This window comes from Haliotis cracherodii, unplaced genomic scaffold, assembly GCF_022045235.1.
Source record: "Haliotis cracherodii isolate W230 unplaced genomic scaffold, xgHalCrac1.p SCAF_9, whole genome shotgun sequence".
Taxonomy (NCBI): Eukaryota; Metazoa; Mollusca; class Gastropoda; order Lepetellida; family Haliotidae; genus Haliotis; species Haliotis cracherodii.
Window position 1 is genome coordinate 29,297,831 of NW_027266343.1, and position 21,345 is coordinate 29,319,175.

Consider the following 21,345-nt stretch of genomic DNA (forward strand, 5'->3'; position numbering starts at 1 on the left):
GGTCCGATGGTCCGGTGAATGACTGTGTTGTCTGGCCCAAGGTCGAGTATTTACAGGCCAAATGTATATATTGTGTGCAATTTTTATATTCGCACATTAATCACATGTTCGATTTAGAACAGTTAAGGTCCTGTGTGGGGAACAAGCTTCAGGCTTTGAAACTATTTGGTCTCAATAAGAGTTTATGATGAGGAAGGATGCATTGCCCATAATTCTAGCGATAACAAACCATTTTAGATATTCGTGGTCACTCCTTCAGATAAGCACTTCTTGTACAGTACCACGCTGTTAAAATCGTTTGATATGCAAATCACTTAGAATCTATATTTGAACGAGGCGCCAACTCAACATTAGGCTTGAAACATGACTGGGATCCTGATTTGACATACGACATCCGAGTAGAGCAGGGAGAGAACCAGTCAAGCTGTTAACGTCACGTGATGCTATGACCGTCTCGCGAGATTTATGACGTCGCCTTGACGACACTTTCACTACTGGCATCGCCATTGTTGTGGTTATACTGCTGTCATATTACAACTTATCTGCTGCCTTTTACCTTGTATTGTTCTCATCTGCGCTTGTGAAAACCATGAACGCATACACCCAAGGTATTTCTTTGTTTCTGAATAAGCCATGTTGGCCCATTTCCTTGTTTTCTGCTTAAATTTCTCAATTAAATTTGAAGTAAGCCGAGATCTAAATCTATCGAAAAATTATTCTAGTAGGCCTAGATTTCTACCACCAACCATTCACCATTTATATAAGATTGTATTTTTGTAGCCTTTGATAACATGTCCACATCTGAGACTGAAATATGTCCGATATATCTATATACTTTCCTTATTCTTATTCTGAAAAGAGACCATTTCTTTACACTCAATGTCAAGTATCGAAAGAAGAAACTTCAAATATGACAATTTGTCGTTTATAAAGATTTTTTTCCAGGTTACACTTAGGCCATTTCATCCTTTTCAGCCTGTTGATAAAACAAATCATCTATTTTAAACGTTTCATTTGAATTATCTTTCCCACAAATACTTGTCGGTTGTATCAGATTTAAATTCTACGGCTGATAGATCTAGGCATAGTTGTTTCTCTTCAAATACATAGTAAAAAACCACTGGTGTGTTAATTTTGCCTTTTTATAACATAGATATTTGTAGCCCTTCTGTAACAACAGTAAAACTAGCTCAGGGTAATATTTAACATCCCACTTTGTCAATGAGGTTGTGGTAGTTTTGTTTCCACAATGTTATAGTTTTATAGTTAAACCGTTCCAAATGAATATACTGAAGATTAGTATTAGACTCAATCCTCAATATTTTGAAGCTTTCAAGATGCTAATGTGAAAGTGACTTCAATGAGGGGATAGACACGACCGCTAGTCCGTTAGTTCGAGACTAGTGAAAATGGAAAGGGACTAGTTGTTTGTTTTATTCCAAAATCTTGTTGCTTTAATCAAACCACTATTCTGAAGTACGGAATCCTTGGATATGACCAATCTGTGGTGTCTATACCTGCAAAGTCTTCCATCCCTATAGATAACACAAACATCAACATAGCTTCTGTCCATCATATGCATGAGATTCACTTGCGAAGAAAGTAAATACACATGTAATGTACAAATAGCAGAATTCTAAAACATAGTATAACAGCGGCACAACCACTGGTTTCATTTTGAAATGATAAAAATAAGCTGCGTATTTAGATCTACGTAAAGTACATAAAATGAGTTGCTTCCGAACAAATGGGCATGACAACAGTCAAAACCCCAAGGTTCTTCACGGTGCTGTGCGTAAATACCAAACGTAACCTTTCCACCTATTTTCCCCATAGATATTTATTTACTGATCCAATTCAGGCATCAAGTAAAAGTGAATTCTACTGCCGTGAATAATTCCCAACAGGTGCATCTGGTTTATTGTCGTTTAGACAGGTATATACAGTTGTAAACATTTACGACATGTGACATTGGGGCTGCACATGAATGTTATTGGTTAAAAAAATACTTAAGGGAATGTAAACAAATTGAATACCTAAAGAGAATTATCAATACTCAGTATCAATGGTAACATGTGAGTAAATACACCATGGCTAAAACAGTATCTGGAACCCTGTGCTCTTATGAATCTTTCATAACGTTGTGACAATGACCAATCAATATCATAATCTAGAACAAAATCATTAATAGTGTTAATATGTTCTATCAAGTATTATTCTGTGAATGTACACCCTACGACCACTTAATACCGGAAAACAAATCAATTTCGCAATCATTATCAACACGTTCACTGACAATATTTAGGCTCATTAAACTTTTCATGTAACATATGAAATGCATGCCAATTGTACGTCAATACTTAACAAACTTGTATAATGTTCCTACCAGGGTACCGACGAATTGGCTTTAAGTATAAACGATGAGTATACGCCACACACAGTGTAGTTTACAACTATAACAGTTATTAACTATATTTCCGCATACAGGTACTGACCGTTGAGAAAACCTTTCCTTCATATACAATATATAGGTTGATGTAATGACTCCAGGTAAGAAAGGTCTTCAGCAAACCATGCTTGTCGTAAGAGGCGACTAACGGGATCGGGTGGCATGTCATCGTATCCCAATTGCGTGGATCGATGCTCATGATGTCAATCACTGGATTGTCTGGTCCAGACTCGTTTATTTGCAAACCGCCGTCATATAGCTGGAATATTGCTGAGTGTGGCATTGAAACAACAAACAAAGACACCATTAGGACATTTTCATGATTTGAGCATATTTGGATTGAATGTACTTCCATACTTCCATAGCATCATCAAACTACAGACACACCCTTACAACGTTTTGGATGGCAATCAGTCAATGTCCTAGAAAATGTACCCATCGGAAACCCTGGCTACCGCTTATATACTTGCCTTTTCTGAACTGACTGGATGACAGTGATCGAATGGATCATCAGGACCAATTTAAATTTGTCTTAAAGTAGTTTATATACTGTCCAAGTTGATCCTGTTGCATTTATTCATTTATTTATGCATTTATTAACGCTCTCATTCTTTCTTTCCTGACAGCTCTTGACCTCGTGATCAGGTTCCCTTTGAACTTTGACATCTGGGCCCCTCCTCGCCAAGTGGGTGTCTTAGGGAATTAGTAATTTACTGTTATTCTAATCAATTAGTGAATTACTAACACGTGATACCAAAACGTATACTGTGGATTTGGAAAGTTTTATTCATGAGCATTATTAACCACGTATCATTATCACTAACGTTCTTATAACATCCTAATTATCCCCTTATTGATCCATATCCAACAACTACCCTCTTCTTCCTGTACTCCTATCTTCTGTCTCTCTCTACATGTCCTTCTCTCCCTCCCTGTCAGCGTCCTACTGGGAGGTACATGACCATCCTTGAACCCCTGTCAGAACTTCCCGTCCCTTCCACCTCTATCCCCGACCCTGCCCCTCTCTCTGCCTCCGTCCTCCGCGATGCCCCTCACTTCGTCGATATCAGCCTGGAAGATGACGAAACCCCGACCCAGTCCCCAGTTCGAGTCTTCCTGTCACGTGTGTCTGGATTCTTGAGGAGAGTGTTCCGTGTCAAGATGGACGCTTAGAGTGACATCTTGCTACCTCTTAGAACTTGTGTTAATAAATACCTTAAGAATACTTTAAAAAAATAAATGATATAGTGTTCTCTACATTTTGGACCTTTCGGACTTTTTTAATGTTTTGGATATTTTGATCATTTAGGACCATTTTGCTATTTTTGGACCCCGGAATAAATACTTTTTTAAATGCTAAACCTTCAGTGTTTTTGGACTTTTTAGATACTTGGGCCATTTTGGATTACCTATAGAAATACGTTATGTGCTTTTGGCTCTTTCGGACACTTTTGGCTTTACACTTTCAAGATTGGACTTTATTAAATCATTATGATTCAATATTTATTGTTGTTTTGTTTTTTTCCATTTAGCCGTTTCTCCTTTAGTCACGTTGTTGCAAACCATCTCCTTGGTTTGTCAGCCCCTTATACCTGTGTGCTTGTGGGTTTCACCAACTGTTGGCAGTATTTGAGGGCTTTTAGGTTACACACAACCAAATGTTTTCCCATAGACTTCTATAGTAACGTTATATCTTTTTTAAAAATAACTAGGCATTCAACAGCCATTACATTTACATATATGCACAGTCTGGCCTTAAAGCTGCAATAAAAACACAAATTTTGGCTAGGTTAGTCAGCTCCTTTTCCGAGTTCAGGAAGCTGAACACACCAACCCAAGTTCCGCACCAAATGTCGCCTACTTGAAAATATCTGTGCTCACATAAAGCACAAGTCATCTTGTTAAAAAAGTCAGCACCAAATATTGAAAAATATGGGCAGTTTTAATTGCTGGATGGATGTACATTTAAGAGACATAAAAATCTTACATAATATCATCCAATCACAGCCTGCAGATGTCTCTTGATCTGCACTGAAGGCGACGAAAACCGCACTGTCACAACCAGTTCTGATTTGGTGTAGTAGAACCTTTATGTATGTCAACCGCATTCAGCAGTATTTCAGCTACAGAGAGTCTATTGACTGCAATCGGGGTACAATGACATGCGGTCATCCGAGACACTGACCACCTGATCCATGGACTAAGTCGCCTCGTACATTCTCGTACCAAGGAAATGGTTTGACGTTGTTATTTCATGAAAACAGACATTAGCAAGGACAAAGACAATCTCTAAAACTTCAACCAAACACAAATAGATGCTTACACGTTTGTTTACAATACTATAACACTCAAGTAAATACTACTACTTTACTCCATTCAGTTTTTCTTTTCTTTGCGACTTCTTTGAAGCTGTTGCCAAGTGCATGTATGTTGTACATGTCACTCATTCTAGCTTCAACGAAACACAAATAAACGCTTACACGTTAGTTTTCAGTGAGAAACAAAAACACTAGAGTTAATGGTGAACACGATTTAAACAAATAATATTTTTGATTGATTACAGTTCAACATGTCGGAGTGTATCTGCACGGTATCGTATTGTCACGTAATTTAAGGGACGCAACTCGTGTTCTCTTGGCAGAATCGTATGTAAATAAAGGGACGCAACTGCATGCGTCTCATAGTAAGGGAAGCACCTCCCTTGGGTGTGAGTATGGGTTTTGCGCCAACTTTAGTAATATCACGGCGGGGAGCACCAAAAATGGGCTCCACACATTGTTCTCATGACAGGAATAGAACCCGGGTCTTTGGCGTGACCCTGTTGCCACTAGCCTACTCCACTACGCCCTTTCCCTGGGAATGAGGCCGGAAAACAAAGGCATCTCCAAAGGCAGAAGGAACCTAGATTCGGCATGGTGTGAATGGAAGACGCGCAAACGTTGTTTACAAATATTTCTTCTCCGACAAAGAAAGAACCAGGCTGGCCCAATTGTCATTGATTTTGCTCCAGAAAAGTAGCAGGGACAAAACACTACAACGTATATATAATTATATTGGAAGCTTGTTTGGTCGATCCCATTATCAATCACTGGATTGTCTGGTCCAGACTCGAGTATTTACAGACCGCCGTTATAGCTGGAATATTGCTGAGTGCGACGTAAAACAACAAACCAATCGTTCATATCTACACAGGTGCTACTCCTATCATAATTCAAATTTCCTGAGAATGTAGTTGTTGAGAGTCTGTTGTATATCCCTGTGTTCATTACGGGTGAGACGACGCCACCAGCACCTCCTGCTTGGAGGAATTAACAAGGATCGGGTGCATCATACATGGTTACAAAGCGTCACTCATGCTATCAACCACTCGACATGCTCGATTTGTATACACGCCGTCGTGAAATGGCTGGAATACTGCTGACAACATTCACTCACACACTCACTCACTCTTTGTACAGCTGTTCCATAGACCCCCATTGGGATTCTAGGTCATGGGTCCAAGTACCCCTGCTTGTAGGGCCCGAATAATGAGGATCAGGTGGTTTGTATAATTACATTGTGTGACCCCGCTGATTGTGTGTGATGGACAGACAGACGATGTGGATTGTTCATGCTGTCGCTGGATTGTCAGGCCCACGTTCTATGCGAAACACACTCTTACTGTTGGAAGCCGTGGAAACCCCAATTCACAGATAGTCGTGCTTTGTGATGTAATCACTATTTCCAGTGTAAGTCCATGTATTGCAACCAGTCTGTTAGACTTATGGATAAATCTAGACTGAACACGCTGTAAACACTGCCAGAACTATTAAGCAATGTTTAGGGTTGAATTTATATGTATTTAGGCTTTACATGGTTTTTTTTCGTTGGTTTACGAGACCGACTGTCATAAATAACCTGAAATTATTTATCATTTATTCAGGTTTCATCATAAATATAAATCTCGTTTTGTGAATCAATCAACTATCAATGACTATTGCTAGTTGTCATTTCTAACTCCTCTGCCCAACAGTGACTGAACTTACAAGAGTTAATCCAAATATGTGTTTATGTATGTTCTAATGTAGTAGAACTATTAAGAATATTGTTATTCCCATCAATCTCTGTAGAATCCATGAATCATTGTTATTTCTGAGAGGTATGAAACTATGTTGAGTGATGTAAATAATTAATCATTATTTATTTGTAAATTGTTGTTTTCCATAATAAAATGTTTCAAAATAATCAATGAAGTGAGTGTGTAATTTAATCAACTGAACATGGTGTTTGTTACAAACAATGCAATGATATCCGTCACTGTTACTGAACATTCTGAATGATATGGATATATCTGGTTGTTTAGTCAAGGACCGCCTCCGTGGTCTAGTGGTAGAGTGTCTGCCCGGCGAGCGTAAGATCGGGGCTCGATCCCCGGCCATGTGATACCAAAAGATGTTAAAAGATGGTACTTGTTGTTAACCTGCCTGGCGTTCAGCATAAGTGGCTAAAACAAGGCCTGTTCAGCTCGGAGTCAGTATACGGTGTCTGAGTGGGGTATTTATGTTAAGCTGCCGCATGTTTTCTCAATGGGCTAGCACTATAAAAGTCCGGACTAGTACAAGCAGCCACACACGCATATTGCTATATGAGCACACTTATCTTGAATGTGATGTTAGACACCATTTCACCTCACCTTTCAATTAGTACATGCGACCATTTTGGGGACCATCACTTATCCTCACTTCTCCAGTATGTGCCATTGTCTCTCTCCTCACTGGCTTTTTAAGTGACAATTCTTACTACTACAAATTGAAAAACAAACAAAATTGCAATTAATAATGTCAAACAGGAGACAAGGTTCTATGTAACAATTGTATCAATTAATTTTTTTTATTGGAGGTCAATTGTCTTGGGCCATTCTCTCTATGACCAACTCAGATTGCTGTCCAAAATATGCCTCTTAGACATACCAGTAACCTTTAATCATGGGTTTAATCCCTGTTATCCAGGTAATATTTCTAGGTTTGTCAGCCCCATACCCATGGGTTTCGCCAAAGTGGTAAATATGTCAGACCTGCATCCCTTTGCGCTTTCATCCCACATCTCCCACACTGACTGATTGTGATCCAAAGGCCCTTACACCACTGCGCCATCCCCCTTGACTAAACAAACCTGTGTTGTATATATAGAGTTTCGTAGTATAATAGAAGAAAGTGTTGATACAATCATTGGCACGCTGTTTGTCTCCAGTAAATCAGTGCATAATTACAAGTTGCCATAAGATACATATCTTTTACAGCTGCTGCTTCTCGCCATGTAACGGTGTTCTGGGCTAGATTGTGTCTGATGGACAGGCGGACAGGGTCGATTGGTGTGGATTGTTGTTCATGCAATCACTCACTGGACCATGTAACTTGTGATATAAAAAAAGTCAGAGGCAGACAAGGCCTCGTCTACTATTTTTTGCGATTTTATTTCATTGTTATTATTATTATTATTAGTTGGTCCGATGGTCCGGTGAACGACTGTGTTGTCTGGCCCAAGGTCGAGTATTTACGGGGCAAATGTATATATTGTGTGCTATTTTTATATTCGCACATTAATCACATGTTCGATTTAGAACAGTTAAGGTCCTGTGTGGGGAACAAGCTTCAGGCTTTGAAACTATTTGGTCTCAATAAGAGTTTATGATGAGGAAGGATGCATTGCCCATAATTCTAGCGATAACAAACCATTTTAGATATTCGTGGTCACTCCTTCAGATAAGCACTTCTTGTACAGTACCACGCTGTTAAAATCGTTTGATATGCATCCACTGCGAGCAAATCACTTAGAATCTATATTTGAACGAGGCGTCAACTCAACATTAGGCTTGAAACATGACTGGGATCCTGATTTGACATACGACGTCCGAGTAGAGCAGGGAGAGAACCAGTCAAGCTGTTAACGTCACGTGATGCTATGACAGTCTCGCGAGATTTATGACGTCGCCTTGACGACACTTTCACTACTGGCATCGCCATTGTTGTGGTTATACTGCTGTCATATTACAACTTATCTGCTGCCTTTTGCCTTGTATTGTTCTCATCTGCGCTTGTGAAAACCATGAACGCATACACCCAAGGTATTTCTTTGTTTCTAAATAAGCCATGTTGGCCCATTTCCTTGTTTTCTGCTTAAATTTCTCAATTAAATTTGAAGTAAGCCGAGATCTAAATCTATCGAAAAATTATTCTAGTAGGCCTAGATTTCTACCACCAACCATTCACCATTTATATAAGATTGCATTTTTGTAGCCTTTGATAACATGTCCACATCTGAGTCTGAACTACGTCCGATATATCCATATACTTTCCTTATTCTTATTCTGAAAAGAGACCATTTCTTTACACTCAATGTCAAGTATCGAAAGAAGAAACTTCAAATATGACAATTTGTCGTTTATAAAGATTTTTTTCCAGGTTACATTGAGGCCATTTCATCCTTTTCAGTCTGTTGATAAAACAAATCATCTATTTTAAACGTTTCATTTGATTTATCTTTCCAATATCGAAATACTTGTCGGTTGTATGAGATTTAAATTCTACGGCTGATAGATCTAGGCATAGTTGTTTCTCTTCAAATACATAGTAAAAACCACTGGTGTGTTAATTTTGCCTTTTCATAACATAGATATTTGTAGCCCTTCTGTAACAACAGTAAAACTAGCTCAGGGTAATATTTAACATCCCACTTTGTCAATGAGGTTGTGGTAGTTTTGTTTCCACAATGTTATATTTTTATAGTTAAACCGTTCCAAATAAATATACTGAAGATTAATATTAGACTCAATCGTCAATATTTTGAAGCTTTCAAGATGCTAATGTGAAAGTGACTTCAGTGAGGGGATAGACACGACCGCTAGTCCGTTAGTTCCAGACAAGTGAAAGTGGAAAGGGACTAGTTGTTTGTTTTATTCCAAAATCTTGTTGCTTTAATCAAACCACTATTCTGAAGTACGGAATCCTTGGATATGACCAATTTGTGGTGTCTATCCCTCCAAAGTCTTCCATCCCAATAGGTAACACACACATCAACATAGAAACTTTCCCTTCTGTCCATCATATGCATGAGATTCATTTACGAAGAAAGTAAATAAACATGTAATGTACAAATAGCAGAATTCTAACACATAGTATAACAGCGGCACAACCACTGGTTTCATTTTGAAATGATAAAAATAAGCTGCGTATTTAGATCTACGTAAAGTACGCAAAATGAGTTGCTTCCGAACAAATGGGCATGACAACAGTCAAAACCCCAAGGTTCTTCACGGTGCTGTGCGTAAATACCAAACGTAACCTTTCCACCTAGCTTACCTATTTTCCCCATAGATATTTATTTACTGATCCAATTCAGGCATCAAGTAAAAGTGAATTCTACTGCCGTGAATAATTCCCAACAGGTGCTTCTGGTTTATTGTCGTTTAGACAGGTATATACAGTTGTAAACATTTACGACACCAAATACACCATGGCTAAAACAGTATCTGGAACCCTGTGCTCTTTCATAACGTTTGTGACAATGACCAATCAATATCATAATCTAGAACAAAATCATTAATAGTGTTAATATGTTCTATCAAGTATTATTCTGTGAATGTACACCCTACGACCACTTAATACCGGAAAACAAATCAATTTCGCAATCATTATCAACACGTTCACTGACAATATTTAGACTCATTAAACTTTTCATGTAACATATGAAATGCATGCCAATTGTACGTCAATACTTAACAAACTTGTATAACGTTCCTACCAGGGTACCAACTAATTTGTCTTTAAGTATAAACGATGAGTATACGCCACACACAGTGTAGTTTACAACTATAACTATATTTCCGCATACAGGTACTGACATTCGAGAAAACCTTTCCTTCATATACAATATATAGGTTGATGTAATGACTCTCTCTCTCTCTCACACTCTCTCTCACTCTCTCTCACTCACTCTCTCTCTCTCACTCATTCTCACTCTCTCTGTCTCTCTCTCGCTCTCTCTCTCCTGTATGAAAAGGGCGCTATAATAATGCGTCTGGACAAAAACGCTGTATATCTTAATGATTCTGTTGCTAACACTTATTTTGCTAACGACAAATGTCTTAAGGACAACCCATGAAGAACCAGGTAAGAAAGGTCTTCAGCAAACCATGCTTGTCGTAAGAGGCGACTAACGGGATCGGGTGGCATGTCATCGTATTCCAATTGCGCGGATCGATGCTCATGATGTCAATCACTGGATTGTCTGGTCCAGACTCGTTTATTTGCAAACCGCCGTCATATAGCAGGAATATTGCTGAGTGTGGCATTGAAACAACAAACAAAGACACCATTAGGACATTTTCATGATTTGAGCATATTTGGATTGAATGTACTTCCATAGCATCATCAAACTACAGACACACCCGTACAACGTTTTGGATGGCAATCAGTCAATGTCCTAGAAAATGTACCCATCGGAAACCCTGGCTACCGCTTATATACTTGCCTTTTCTGAACTGACTGGATGACAGTGATCGAATGGATCATCAGGACCAATTTAAATTTGTCTTAAAGTAGTTTATATACTGTCCAAGTTGATCCTGTTGCATTTATTCATTTATTTATGCATTTATTAACGCTCTCATTCTTTCTTTCCTGACAGCTCTTGACCTCGTGATCAGGTTCCCTTTGAACTTTGACATCTGGGCCCCTCCTCGCCAAGTGGGTGTCTTTGGGAATCAGTAATTTACTGTTATTCTAATCAATTAGTGAATTACTAACACGTGATACCAAAACGTATACTGTGGATTTGGAAAAATATATTCATGAGCATTATTAACCACGTATCATTATCACTAACGTTCTTATAACATCCTAATTATCCCCTTATTGATCCATTTCCAACAACTACCCTCTTCTTCCTGTCCTCCTATCTTCTGTCTCTCTCTACATGTCCTTCTCTCCCTCCCTGTCAGCGTCCTACTGGGAGGTACATGACCATCCTTGAACCCCTGTCAGAACTTCCCGTCCCTTCCACCTCTATCCCCGACCCTGCCCCTCTCTCTGCCTCCGTCCTCCGCGATGCCCCTCACTTCGTCGATATCAACCTGGAAGATGACGAAACCCCGACCCAGTCCCCAGTTCGAGTCTTCCTGTCACGTGTGTCTGGATTCTTGAGGAGAGTGTTCCGTGTCAAGATGGACGCTTAGAGTGACATCTTGCTACCTCTTAGAACTTGTGTTAATAAATACCTTGGACCTTAAGAATACTTTTAAAAAAATAAATGATATAGTGTTCTCTACATTTTGGACCTTTAGGACTTTTTTAATGTTTTGAATATTTTGATCATTTAGGACCATTTTGCTATTTTTGGACCCCGGAATAAATATTTTTTTAAATGCTAAACCTTCAGACTTTTTAGATACTTGGGCCATTTTGGATTACCTATAGATGTATGTTATGTACTTTTGGCTCTTTCGGACACTTTTGGCTTTACACTTTCAAGATTGGACTTTAATTATTAAATCATTATGATTCAATATTTATTGTTGTTTTGTTTTTTCCATTTAGCCGTTTCTCCTTTAGTCACGTTGATGCATACAATCTCCTTGGTTTGTCAGCCCCTTATACCCGTGTGCTTGTGGGTTTCACTAACTGTTGGCAGTATTTGAGGGCTTTTATGTATGTCAACCGCATTCAGCAGTATTTCAGCTACAGAGAGTCTATTGACTGCAATCGGGGTACAATGACACGCGGTCATCCGAGACACTGACCACCTGATCCATGGACTAAGTCGCCTCGTACATTCTCGTACCAAGGAAATGGTTTGACGTTGTTATTTCATGAAAACAGACATTAGCAAGGACAAAGACAATATATTTTAATGACAATCATTTAGAATAGAATATTTTGGGTGCTTACTCGTAATATTTACTCTTTACTTCTACTTTGTTACACTTCGTTTTAGAATTCTCTATTTAACCTTTGCCTCCCACCCTGCGCGACTCATTAAAGCTGTCGCCAAGAGAATGGATATATGTTGGACACGCACTCTAAAACTTCAACCAAACACAAATAGATGCTTACACGTTTGTTTTCAATACTATAACACTTAAGTCACTACTACTACTACTTTACTCCATTCAGTTTTTCTTTTCTTTGCGACTTCTTTGAAGTTGTTTCCAAGTGCATGTACGTTGTACATGTCACGCATTCTAGCTTCAACGAAACACAAATAAACGCTTACACGTTAGTTTTCAGTAAGAAACAAAAACACTAGAGTTAATGGTGAACACGATTTAAACAAATAATATTTTTGATTGATTACAGTTCAACATGTCGGAGTGTATCTGCACGGTATCGTATTGTCACGTAATTTAAGGGACGCAACTCGTGTTCTCTTGGCAGAATCGTATGTAAATAAAGGGACGCAACTGCATGCGTCTCATAGTAAGGGAAGCACCTCCCTTGGGTGTGAGTATGGGTTTTGCGCCAACTTTAGTAATATCACGGCGGGGAGCACCAAAAATGGGCTCCACACATTGTTCTCATGACAGGAATAGAACCCGGGTCTTTGGCGTGACCCTGTTGCCACTAGCCTACTCCACTACGCCCTTTCCCTGGGAATGAGGCCGGAAAACAAAGGCATCTCCAAAGGCAGAAGGAACCTAGATTCGGCATGGTGTGAATGGAAGACGCGCAAACGTTGTTTACAAATATTTCTTCTCCGACAAAGAAAGAACCAGGCTGGCCCAATTGTCATTGATTTTGCTCCAGAAAAGTAGCAGGGACAAAACACTACAACGTATATATAATTATATTGGAAGCTTGTTTGGTCGATCCCATTATCAATCACTGGATTGTCTGGTCCAGACTCGAGTATTTACAGACCGCCGTTATAGCTGGAATATTGCTGAGTGCGACGTAAAACAACAAACCAATCGTTCATATCTACACAGGTGCTACTCCTATCATAATTCAAATTTCCTGAGAATGTAGTTGTTGAGAGTCTGTTGTATATCCCTGTGTTCATTACGGGTGAGACGACGCCACCAGCACCTCCTGCTTGGAGGAATTAACAAGGATCGGGTGCATTATACATGGTTACAAAGCGTCACTCATGCTATCAACCACTCGACATGCTCGATTTGTATACACGCCGTCGTGAAATGGCTGGAATACTGCTGACAACATTCACTCACACACTCACTCTCTTTTTGTACAGCTGTTCCATAGACCCCCATTGGGATTCTAGGTCATGGGTCCAAGTACCCCTGCTTTTAGGGCCCGAATAATGAGGATCAGGTGGCTTGTATAATTACATTGTGTGACCCCGCTGATTGTGTGTGATGGACAGACAGACGATGTGGATTGTTCATGCTGTCGCTGGATTGTCTGGCCCACGTTCTATGCGAAACACACTCTTACTGTTGGAAGCCGTGGAAACCCCAATTCACAGATAGTCGTGCTTTGTGATGTAATCACTATTTCCAGTGTAAGTCCATGTATTGCAACCAGTCTGTTAGACTTATGGATAAATCTAGACTGAACACGCTGTAAACACTGCCAGAACTTTTAAGCAATGTTTAGGGTTGAATTTATATGTATTTAGGCTTTACATGGTTTTTTTCGTTGGTTTACGAGACCGACTGTCATAAATAACCTGAAATTATTTATCATTTATTCAGGTTTCATCATAAATATAAATCTCGTTTTGTGAATCAATCAACTATCAATGACTATTGCTAGTTGTCATTTCTAACTCCTCTGCCCAACAGTGACTGAACTTACAAGAGTTAATCCAAATATGTGTTTATGTATGTTCTAATGTAGTAGAACTGTTAAGAATATTGTTATTCCCATCAATCTCTGTAGAATCCATGAATCATTGTTATTTCTGAGAGGTATGAAACTATGTTGAGTGATGTAAATAATTAATCATTATTTATTTGTAAATTGTTGTTTTCCATAATAAAATGTTTCAAAATAATCAATGAAGTGAGTGTGTAATTTAATCAACTGAACATGGTGTTTGTTACAAACAATGCAATGATATCCGTCACTGTTACTGAACATTCTGAATGATATGGATATATCTGGTTGTTTAGTCAAGGACCGCCTCCGTGGTCTAGTGGTAGAGTGTCTGCCCGGCGAGCGTAAGATCGGGGCTCGATCCCCGGCCATGTGATACCAAAAGATGTTAAAAGATGGTACTTGTTGTTAACCTGCCTGGCGTTCAGCATAAGTGGCTAAAACAAGGCCTGTTCAGCTCGGAGTCAGTATACGGTGTCTGAGTGGGGTATTTATGTTAAGCTGCCGCATGTTTTCTCAATGGGCTAGCACTATAAAAGTCCGGACTAGTACAAGCAGCCACACACGCATATTGCTATATGAGCACACTTATCTTGAATGTGATGTTAGACACCATTTCACCTCACCTTTCAATTAGTACATGCGACCATTTTGGGGACCATCACTTATCCTCACTTCTCCAGTATGTGCCATTGTCTCTCTCCTCACTGGCTTTTTAAGTGACAATTCTTACTACTACAAATTGAAAAACAAACAAAATTGCAATTAATAATGTCAAACAGGAGACAAGGTTCTATGTAACAATTGTATCAATTAATTTTTTTTATTGGAGGTCAATTGTCTTGGGCCATTCTCTCTATGACCAACTCAGATTGCTGTCCAAAATATGCCTCTTAGACATACCAGTAACCTTTAATCATGGGTTTAATCCCTGTTATCCAGGTAATATTTCTAGGTTTGTCAGCCCCATACCCATGGGTTTCGCCAAAGTGGTAAATATGTCAGACCTGCATCCCTTTGCGCTTTCATCCCACATCTCCCACACTGACTGATTGTGATCCAAAGGCCCTTACACCACTGCGCCATCCCCCTTGACTAAACAAACCTGTGTTGTATATATAGAGTTTCGTAGTATAATAGAAGAAAGTGTTGATACAATCATTGGCACGCTGTTTGTCTCCAGTAAATCAGTGCATAATTACAAGTTGCCATAAGATACATATCTTTAACAGCTGCTGCTTCTCGCCATGTAACGGTGTTCTGGGCTAGATTGTGTCTGATGGACAGGCGGACAGGGTCGATTGGTGTGGATTGTTGTTCATGCAATCACTCACTGGACCATGTAACTTGTGATATAAAAAAAGTCAGAGGCAGACAAGGCCTCGTCTACTATTTTTTGCGATTTTATTTCATTGTTATTATTATTATTATTAGTTGGTCCGATGGTCCGGTGAACGACTGTGTTGTCTGGCCCAAGGTCGAGTATTTACGGGGCAAATGTATATATTGTGTGCTATTTTTATATTCGCACATTAATGACATGTTTTTATTTGGAACAGTTAAGGTCCTGTGTGGGGAACAAGCTTCAGGCTTTGAAACTATTTGGTCTCAATAAGAGTATATGATGAGGAAGGATGCATTGCCCATAATTCTAACGATAACAAACCATTTTAGATATTCGTGGTCACTCCTTCAGATAAGCACTTTTTGTACAGTACCACGCTGTTAAAATCGTTTGATATGCATCCACTGCGAGCAAATCACTTAGAATCTATATTTGAACGAGGCGTCAACTCAACATTAGGCTTGAAACATGACTGGGATCCTGATTTGACATACGACGTCCGAGTAGAGCAGGGAGAGAACCAGTCAAGCTGTTAACGTCACGTGATGCTATGACAGTCTCGCGAGATTTATGACGTCGCCTTGACGACACTTTCACTACTGGCATCGCCATTGTTGTGGTTATACTGCTGTCATATTACAACTTATCTGCTGCCTTTTGCCTTGTATTGTTCTCATCTGCGCTTGTGAAAACCATGAACGCATACACCCAAGGTATTTCTTTGTTTCTGAATAAGCCATGTTGGCCCATTTCCTTGTTTTCTGCTTAAATTTCTCAATTAAATTTGAAGTAAGCCGAGATCTAAATCTATCGAAAAATTATTCTAGTAGGCCTAGATTTCTACCACCAACCATTCACCATTTATATAAGATTGTATTTTTGTAGCCTTTGATAACATGTCCACATCTGAGTCTGAAATATGTCCGATATATCCATATACTTTCCTTATTCTTATTCTGAAAAGAGACCATTTCTTTACACTCAATGTCAAGTATCGAAAGAAGAAACTTCAAATATGACAATTTGTCGTTTATAAAGATTTTTTTCCAGGTTACATTGAGGCCATTTCATCCTTTTCAGTCTGTTGATAAAACAAATCATCTAGTTTAAACGTTTCATTTGATTTATCCTTCCCACAAATACTTGTCGGTTGTATGAGATTTAAATTCTACGGCTGATAGATCTAGGCATAGTTGTTTCTCTTCAAATACATAGTAAAAAACCACTGGTGTGTTAATTTTGCCTTTTTATAACATAGATATTTGTAGCCCTTCTGTAACAACAGTAAAACTAGCTCAGGGTAATATTTAACATCCCACTTTGTCAATGAGGTTGTGGTAGTTTTGTTTCCACAATGTTATAGTTTTATAGTTAAACCGTTCCAAATGAATATACTGAAGATTAATATTAGACTCAATCCTCAATATTTTGAAGCTTTCAAGATGCTAATGTGAAAGTGACTTCAATGAGGGGATAGACACGACCGCTAGTCCGTTAGTTCGAGACAAGTGAAAGTGGAAAGGGACTAGTTGTTTGTTTTATTCCAAAATCTTGTTGCTTTAATCAAACCACTATTCTGAAGTACGGAATCCTTGGATATGACCAATCTGTGGTGTCTATCCCTCCAAAGTCTTCCATCCCAATAGGTAACACAAACATCAACATAGAAACTTTCCCTTCTGTCCATCATATGCATGAGATTCATTTACGAAGAAAGTAAATAAACATGTAATGTACAAATAGCAGAATTCTAACACATAGTATAACAGCGGCACAACCACTGGTTTCATTTTGAAATGATAAAGATAAACTGCGTATTTAGATCTACGTAAAGTACGCAAAATGAGTTGCTTCCGAACAAATGGGCATCACAACAGTCAAAACCCCAAGGTTCTTCACGGTGCTGTGCGTAAATACCAAACGTAACCTTTCCACCTAGCGTACCTATTTTCCCCATAGATATTTATTTACTGATCCGATTCAGGCATCAAGTAAAAGTGAATTCTACTGCCGTGAATAATTCCCAACAGGTGCATCTGGTTTATTGTCGTTTAGACAGGTATATACAGTTGTAAACATTTACGACACCAAATACACCATGGCTAAAACAGTATCTGGAACCCTGTGCTCTTTCATAACGTTTGTGACAATGACCAATCAATATCATAATCTAGAACAAAATCATTAATAGTGTTAATATGTTCTATCAAGTATTATTCTGTGAATGTACACCCTACGACCACTTAATACCGGAAAACAAATCAATTTCGCAATCATTATCAACACGTTCACTGACAATATTTAGACTCATTAAACTTTTCATGTAACATATGAAATGCATGCCAATTGTACGTCAATACTTAACAAACTTGTATAACGTTCCTACCAGGGTACCGACTAATTTGTCTTTAAGTATAAACGATGAGTATACGCCACACACAGTGTAGTTTACAACTATAACTATATTTCCGCATACAGGTACTGACATTCGAGAAAACCTTTCCTTCATATACAATATATAGGTTGATGTAATGACTCACTCTCTCTCTCTCTCACTCTCTCTCACTCTCTCACTCACTCTCTCTCTCTCACTCATTCTCACTCTCTCTGTCTCTCTCTCGCTCTCTCTCTCCTGTATGAAAAGGGCGCTATAATAATGCGTCTGGACAAAAACGCTGTATATCTTAATGATTCTGTTGCTAACACTTATTTTGCTAACGACAAATGTCTTAAGGACAACCCATGAAGAACCAGGTAAGAAAGGTCTTCAGCAAACCATGCTTGTCGTAAGAGGCGACTAACGGGATCGGGTGGCATGTCATCGTATTCAAATTGCGCGGATCGATGCTCATGATGTCAATCACTGGATTGTCTGGTCCAGACTCGTTTATTTGCAAACCGCCGTCATATAGCTGGAATATTGCTGAGTGTGGCATTGAAACAACAAACAAAGACACCATTAGGACATTTTCATGATTTGAGCATATTTGGATTGAATGTACTTCCATACTTCCATAGCATCATCAAACTACAGACACACCCTTACAACGTTTTGGATGGCAATCAGTCAATGTCCTAGAAAATGTACCCATCGGAAACCCTGGCTACCGCTTATATACTTGCCTTTTCTGAACTGACTGGATGACAGTGATCGAATGGATCATCAGGACCAATTTAAATTTGTCTTAAAGTAGTTTATATACTGTCCAAGTTGATCCTGTTGTATTTATTCATTTATGTATGCATTTATTAACGCTCTCATTCTTTCTTTCCTGACAGCTCTTGACCTCGTGATCAGGTTCCCTTTGAACTTTGACATCTGGGCCCCTCCTCGCCAAGTGGGTGTCTTTGGGAATCAGTAATTTACTGTTATTGTAATCAATTAGTGAATTACTAACACGTGATACCAAAACGTATACTGTGGATTTGGAAAGTTATATTCATGAGCATTATTAACCACGTATCATTATCACTAACGTTCTTATAACATCCTAATTATCCCCTTATTGATCCATTTCCAACAACTACCCTCTTCTTCCTGTCCTCCTATCTTCTGTCTCTCTCTACATGTCCTTCTCTCCCTCCCTGTCAGCGTCCTACTGGGAGGTACATGACCATCCTTGAACCCCTGTCAGAACTTCCCGTCCCTTCCACCTCTATCCCCGACCCTGCCCCTCTCTCTGCCTCCGTCCTCCGTGATGCCCCTCACTTCGTCGATATCAACCTGGATGATGACGACACCCCGACCCAGTCCCCAGTTCGAGTCTTCCTGTCACGTGTGTCTGGATTCTTGAGGAGAGTGTTCCGTGTCAAGATGGACGCTTAGAGTGACATCTTGCTACCTCTTAGAACTTGTGTTAATAAATACCTTGGACCTTAAGAATACTTTTAAAAAAATAAATGATATAGTGTTCTCTACATTTTGGACCTTTCGGACTTTTTTAATGTTTTGAATATTTTGATCATTTAGGACCATTTTGCTATTTTTGGACCCCGGAATAAATACTTTTTTAAATGCTAAACCTTCAGTGTTTTTGGACTTTTTAGATACTTGGGCCATTTTGGATTACCTATAGATGTATGTTATGTACTTTTGGCTCTTTCGGACACTTTTGGCTATACACTTTCAAGATTGGACTTTAATTATTAAATCATTATGATTCAATATTTATTGTTGTTTTGTTTTTTCCATTTAGCCGTTTCTCCTTTAGTCACGTTGTTGCATACAATCTCCTTGGTTTGTCAGCCCCTTATACCCGTGTGCTTGTGGGTTTCACCATCTGTTGGCAGTATTTGAGGGCTTTTATGTATGTCAACCGCATTCAGCAGTATTTCAGCTACAGAGAGTCTATTGACTGCAATCGGGGTACAATGACACGCGGTCATCCGAGACACTTACCACCTGATCCATGGACTAAGTCGCCTCGTACATTCTCGTACCAAGGAAATGGTTTGACGTTGTTATTTCATGAAAACAGACATTAGCAAGGACAAAGACAATATATTTTAATGACAATCATTTAGAATAGAATATTTTGGGTGCTTACTCGTAATATTTACTCTTTACTTCTACTTTATTACACTTCGTTTTAGAATTCTCAATTTTACCTTTTCCCCCCACCCTGCGCGACTCATTAAAGCTGTCGCCAAGAGAATGGATATATGTTGGACACGCACTCTAAAACTTCAACCAAACACAAATAGATGCTTACGCGTTTGTTTTCAATACTATAACACTTAAGTCACTACTACTAGTACTTTACTCCATTCAGTTTTTCTTTTCTTTGCGACTTCTTTGAAGTTGTTTCCAAGTGCATGTACGTTGTACATGTCACGCATTCTAGCTTCAACGAAACACAAATAAACGCTTACACGTTAGTTTTCAGTAAGAAACAAAAACACTAGAGTTAATGGTGAACACGATTTAAACAAATAATATTTTTGATTGATTACAGTTCAACATGTCGGAGTGTATCTGCACGGTATCGTATTGTCACGTAATTTAAGGGACGCAACTCGTGTTCTCTTGGCAGAATCGTATGTAAATAAAGGGACGCAACTGCATGCGTCTCATAGTAAGGGAAGCACCTCCCTTGAGTGTGAGTATGGGTTTTGCGCCGGCTTTAGTAATATCACGGCAGGGAGCACCAAAAACGGGCTCCACACATTGTTCTCATGTCAGGAATAGAACCCGGGTCTTTGGCGTGACCCTGTTGCCACTAGCCTACTCCACTACGCCCTTCCCCTGGGACTGAGGCCGGAAAACAAAGGCATCTCCAAAGGCAGAAGGAACCTAGATTCGGCATGGTGTGAATGGAAGACGCGCAAACGTTGTTTACAAATAATTCTTCTCCGACAAAGAAAGAACCAGGCTGGCCCAATTGTCATTGATTTTGCTCCAGAAATATAGCAGGCACAAAACACTACAACGTATATATAATTATATTGGAAGCTTGTTTGGTCGATATGTGGGTACATAGCTCGAGAAACGTATGACTTTGTGTTTCCTTTATCGTTCTTATCTACACACACTGGTGCTATGATGATCCGGGATAGAATAGGTCTTCAGCAACCCATGGTTGCCGTAAAAGGCGACTATGCTTGTCAGAAGAGGTGACTAACGTGAAGCAATCATCGATCCCATTTGCGTGGATCGATGCTCATGATATCAATCACTGGATTGTCTGGTCCAGACTCGAGTATTTACAGACCGCCGTTATAGCTGGAATATTGCTGAG

The 21,345-nt window shown here is 39.2% G+C and overlaps 3 protein-coding genes across 3 annotated transcripts; all 3 read left to right on the forward strand.

The window, feature by feature from the left end:
- The first annotated feature begins 589 nt into the window (after window positions 1-589).
- LOC139452238 (uncharacterized) lies at window positions 590-3,622 on the forward strand. The gene is made up of 3 exons (XM_071233638.1): window positions 590-608; window positions 3,076-3,134; window positions 3,389-3,622. Exons 1-3 carry the CDS (start codon window positions 590-592, stop codon window positions 3,620-3,622), a joined length of 312 nt encoding a protein of 103 aa, XP_071089739.1.
- Window positions 3,623-8,533: 4,911 nt separating this feature from the next.
- On the forward strand, window positions 8,534-11,660 carry LOC139452237 (uncharacterized). Its single transcript, XM_071233637.1, has 3 exons — window positions 8,534-8,552; window positions 11,114-11,172; window positions 11,427-11,660. Exons 1-3 carry the CDS (start codon window positions 8,534-8,536, stop codon window positions 11,658-11,660), a joined length of 312 nt encoding a protein of 103 aa, XP_071089738.1.
- Window positions 11,661-16,301: 4,641 nt separating this feature from the next.
- On the forward strand, window positions 16,302-19,433 carry LOC139452125 (uncharacterized). Its single transcript, XM_071233450.1, has 3 exons — window positions 16,302-16,320; window positions 18,887-18,945; window positions 19,200-19,433. Exons 1-3 carry the CDS (start codon window positions 16,302-16,304, stop codon window positions 19,431-19,433), a joined length of 312 nt encoding a protein of 103 aa, XP_071089551.1.
- Window positions 19,434-21,345: the final 1,912 nt, after the last annotated feature.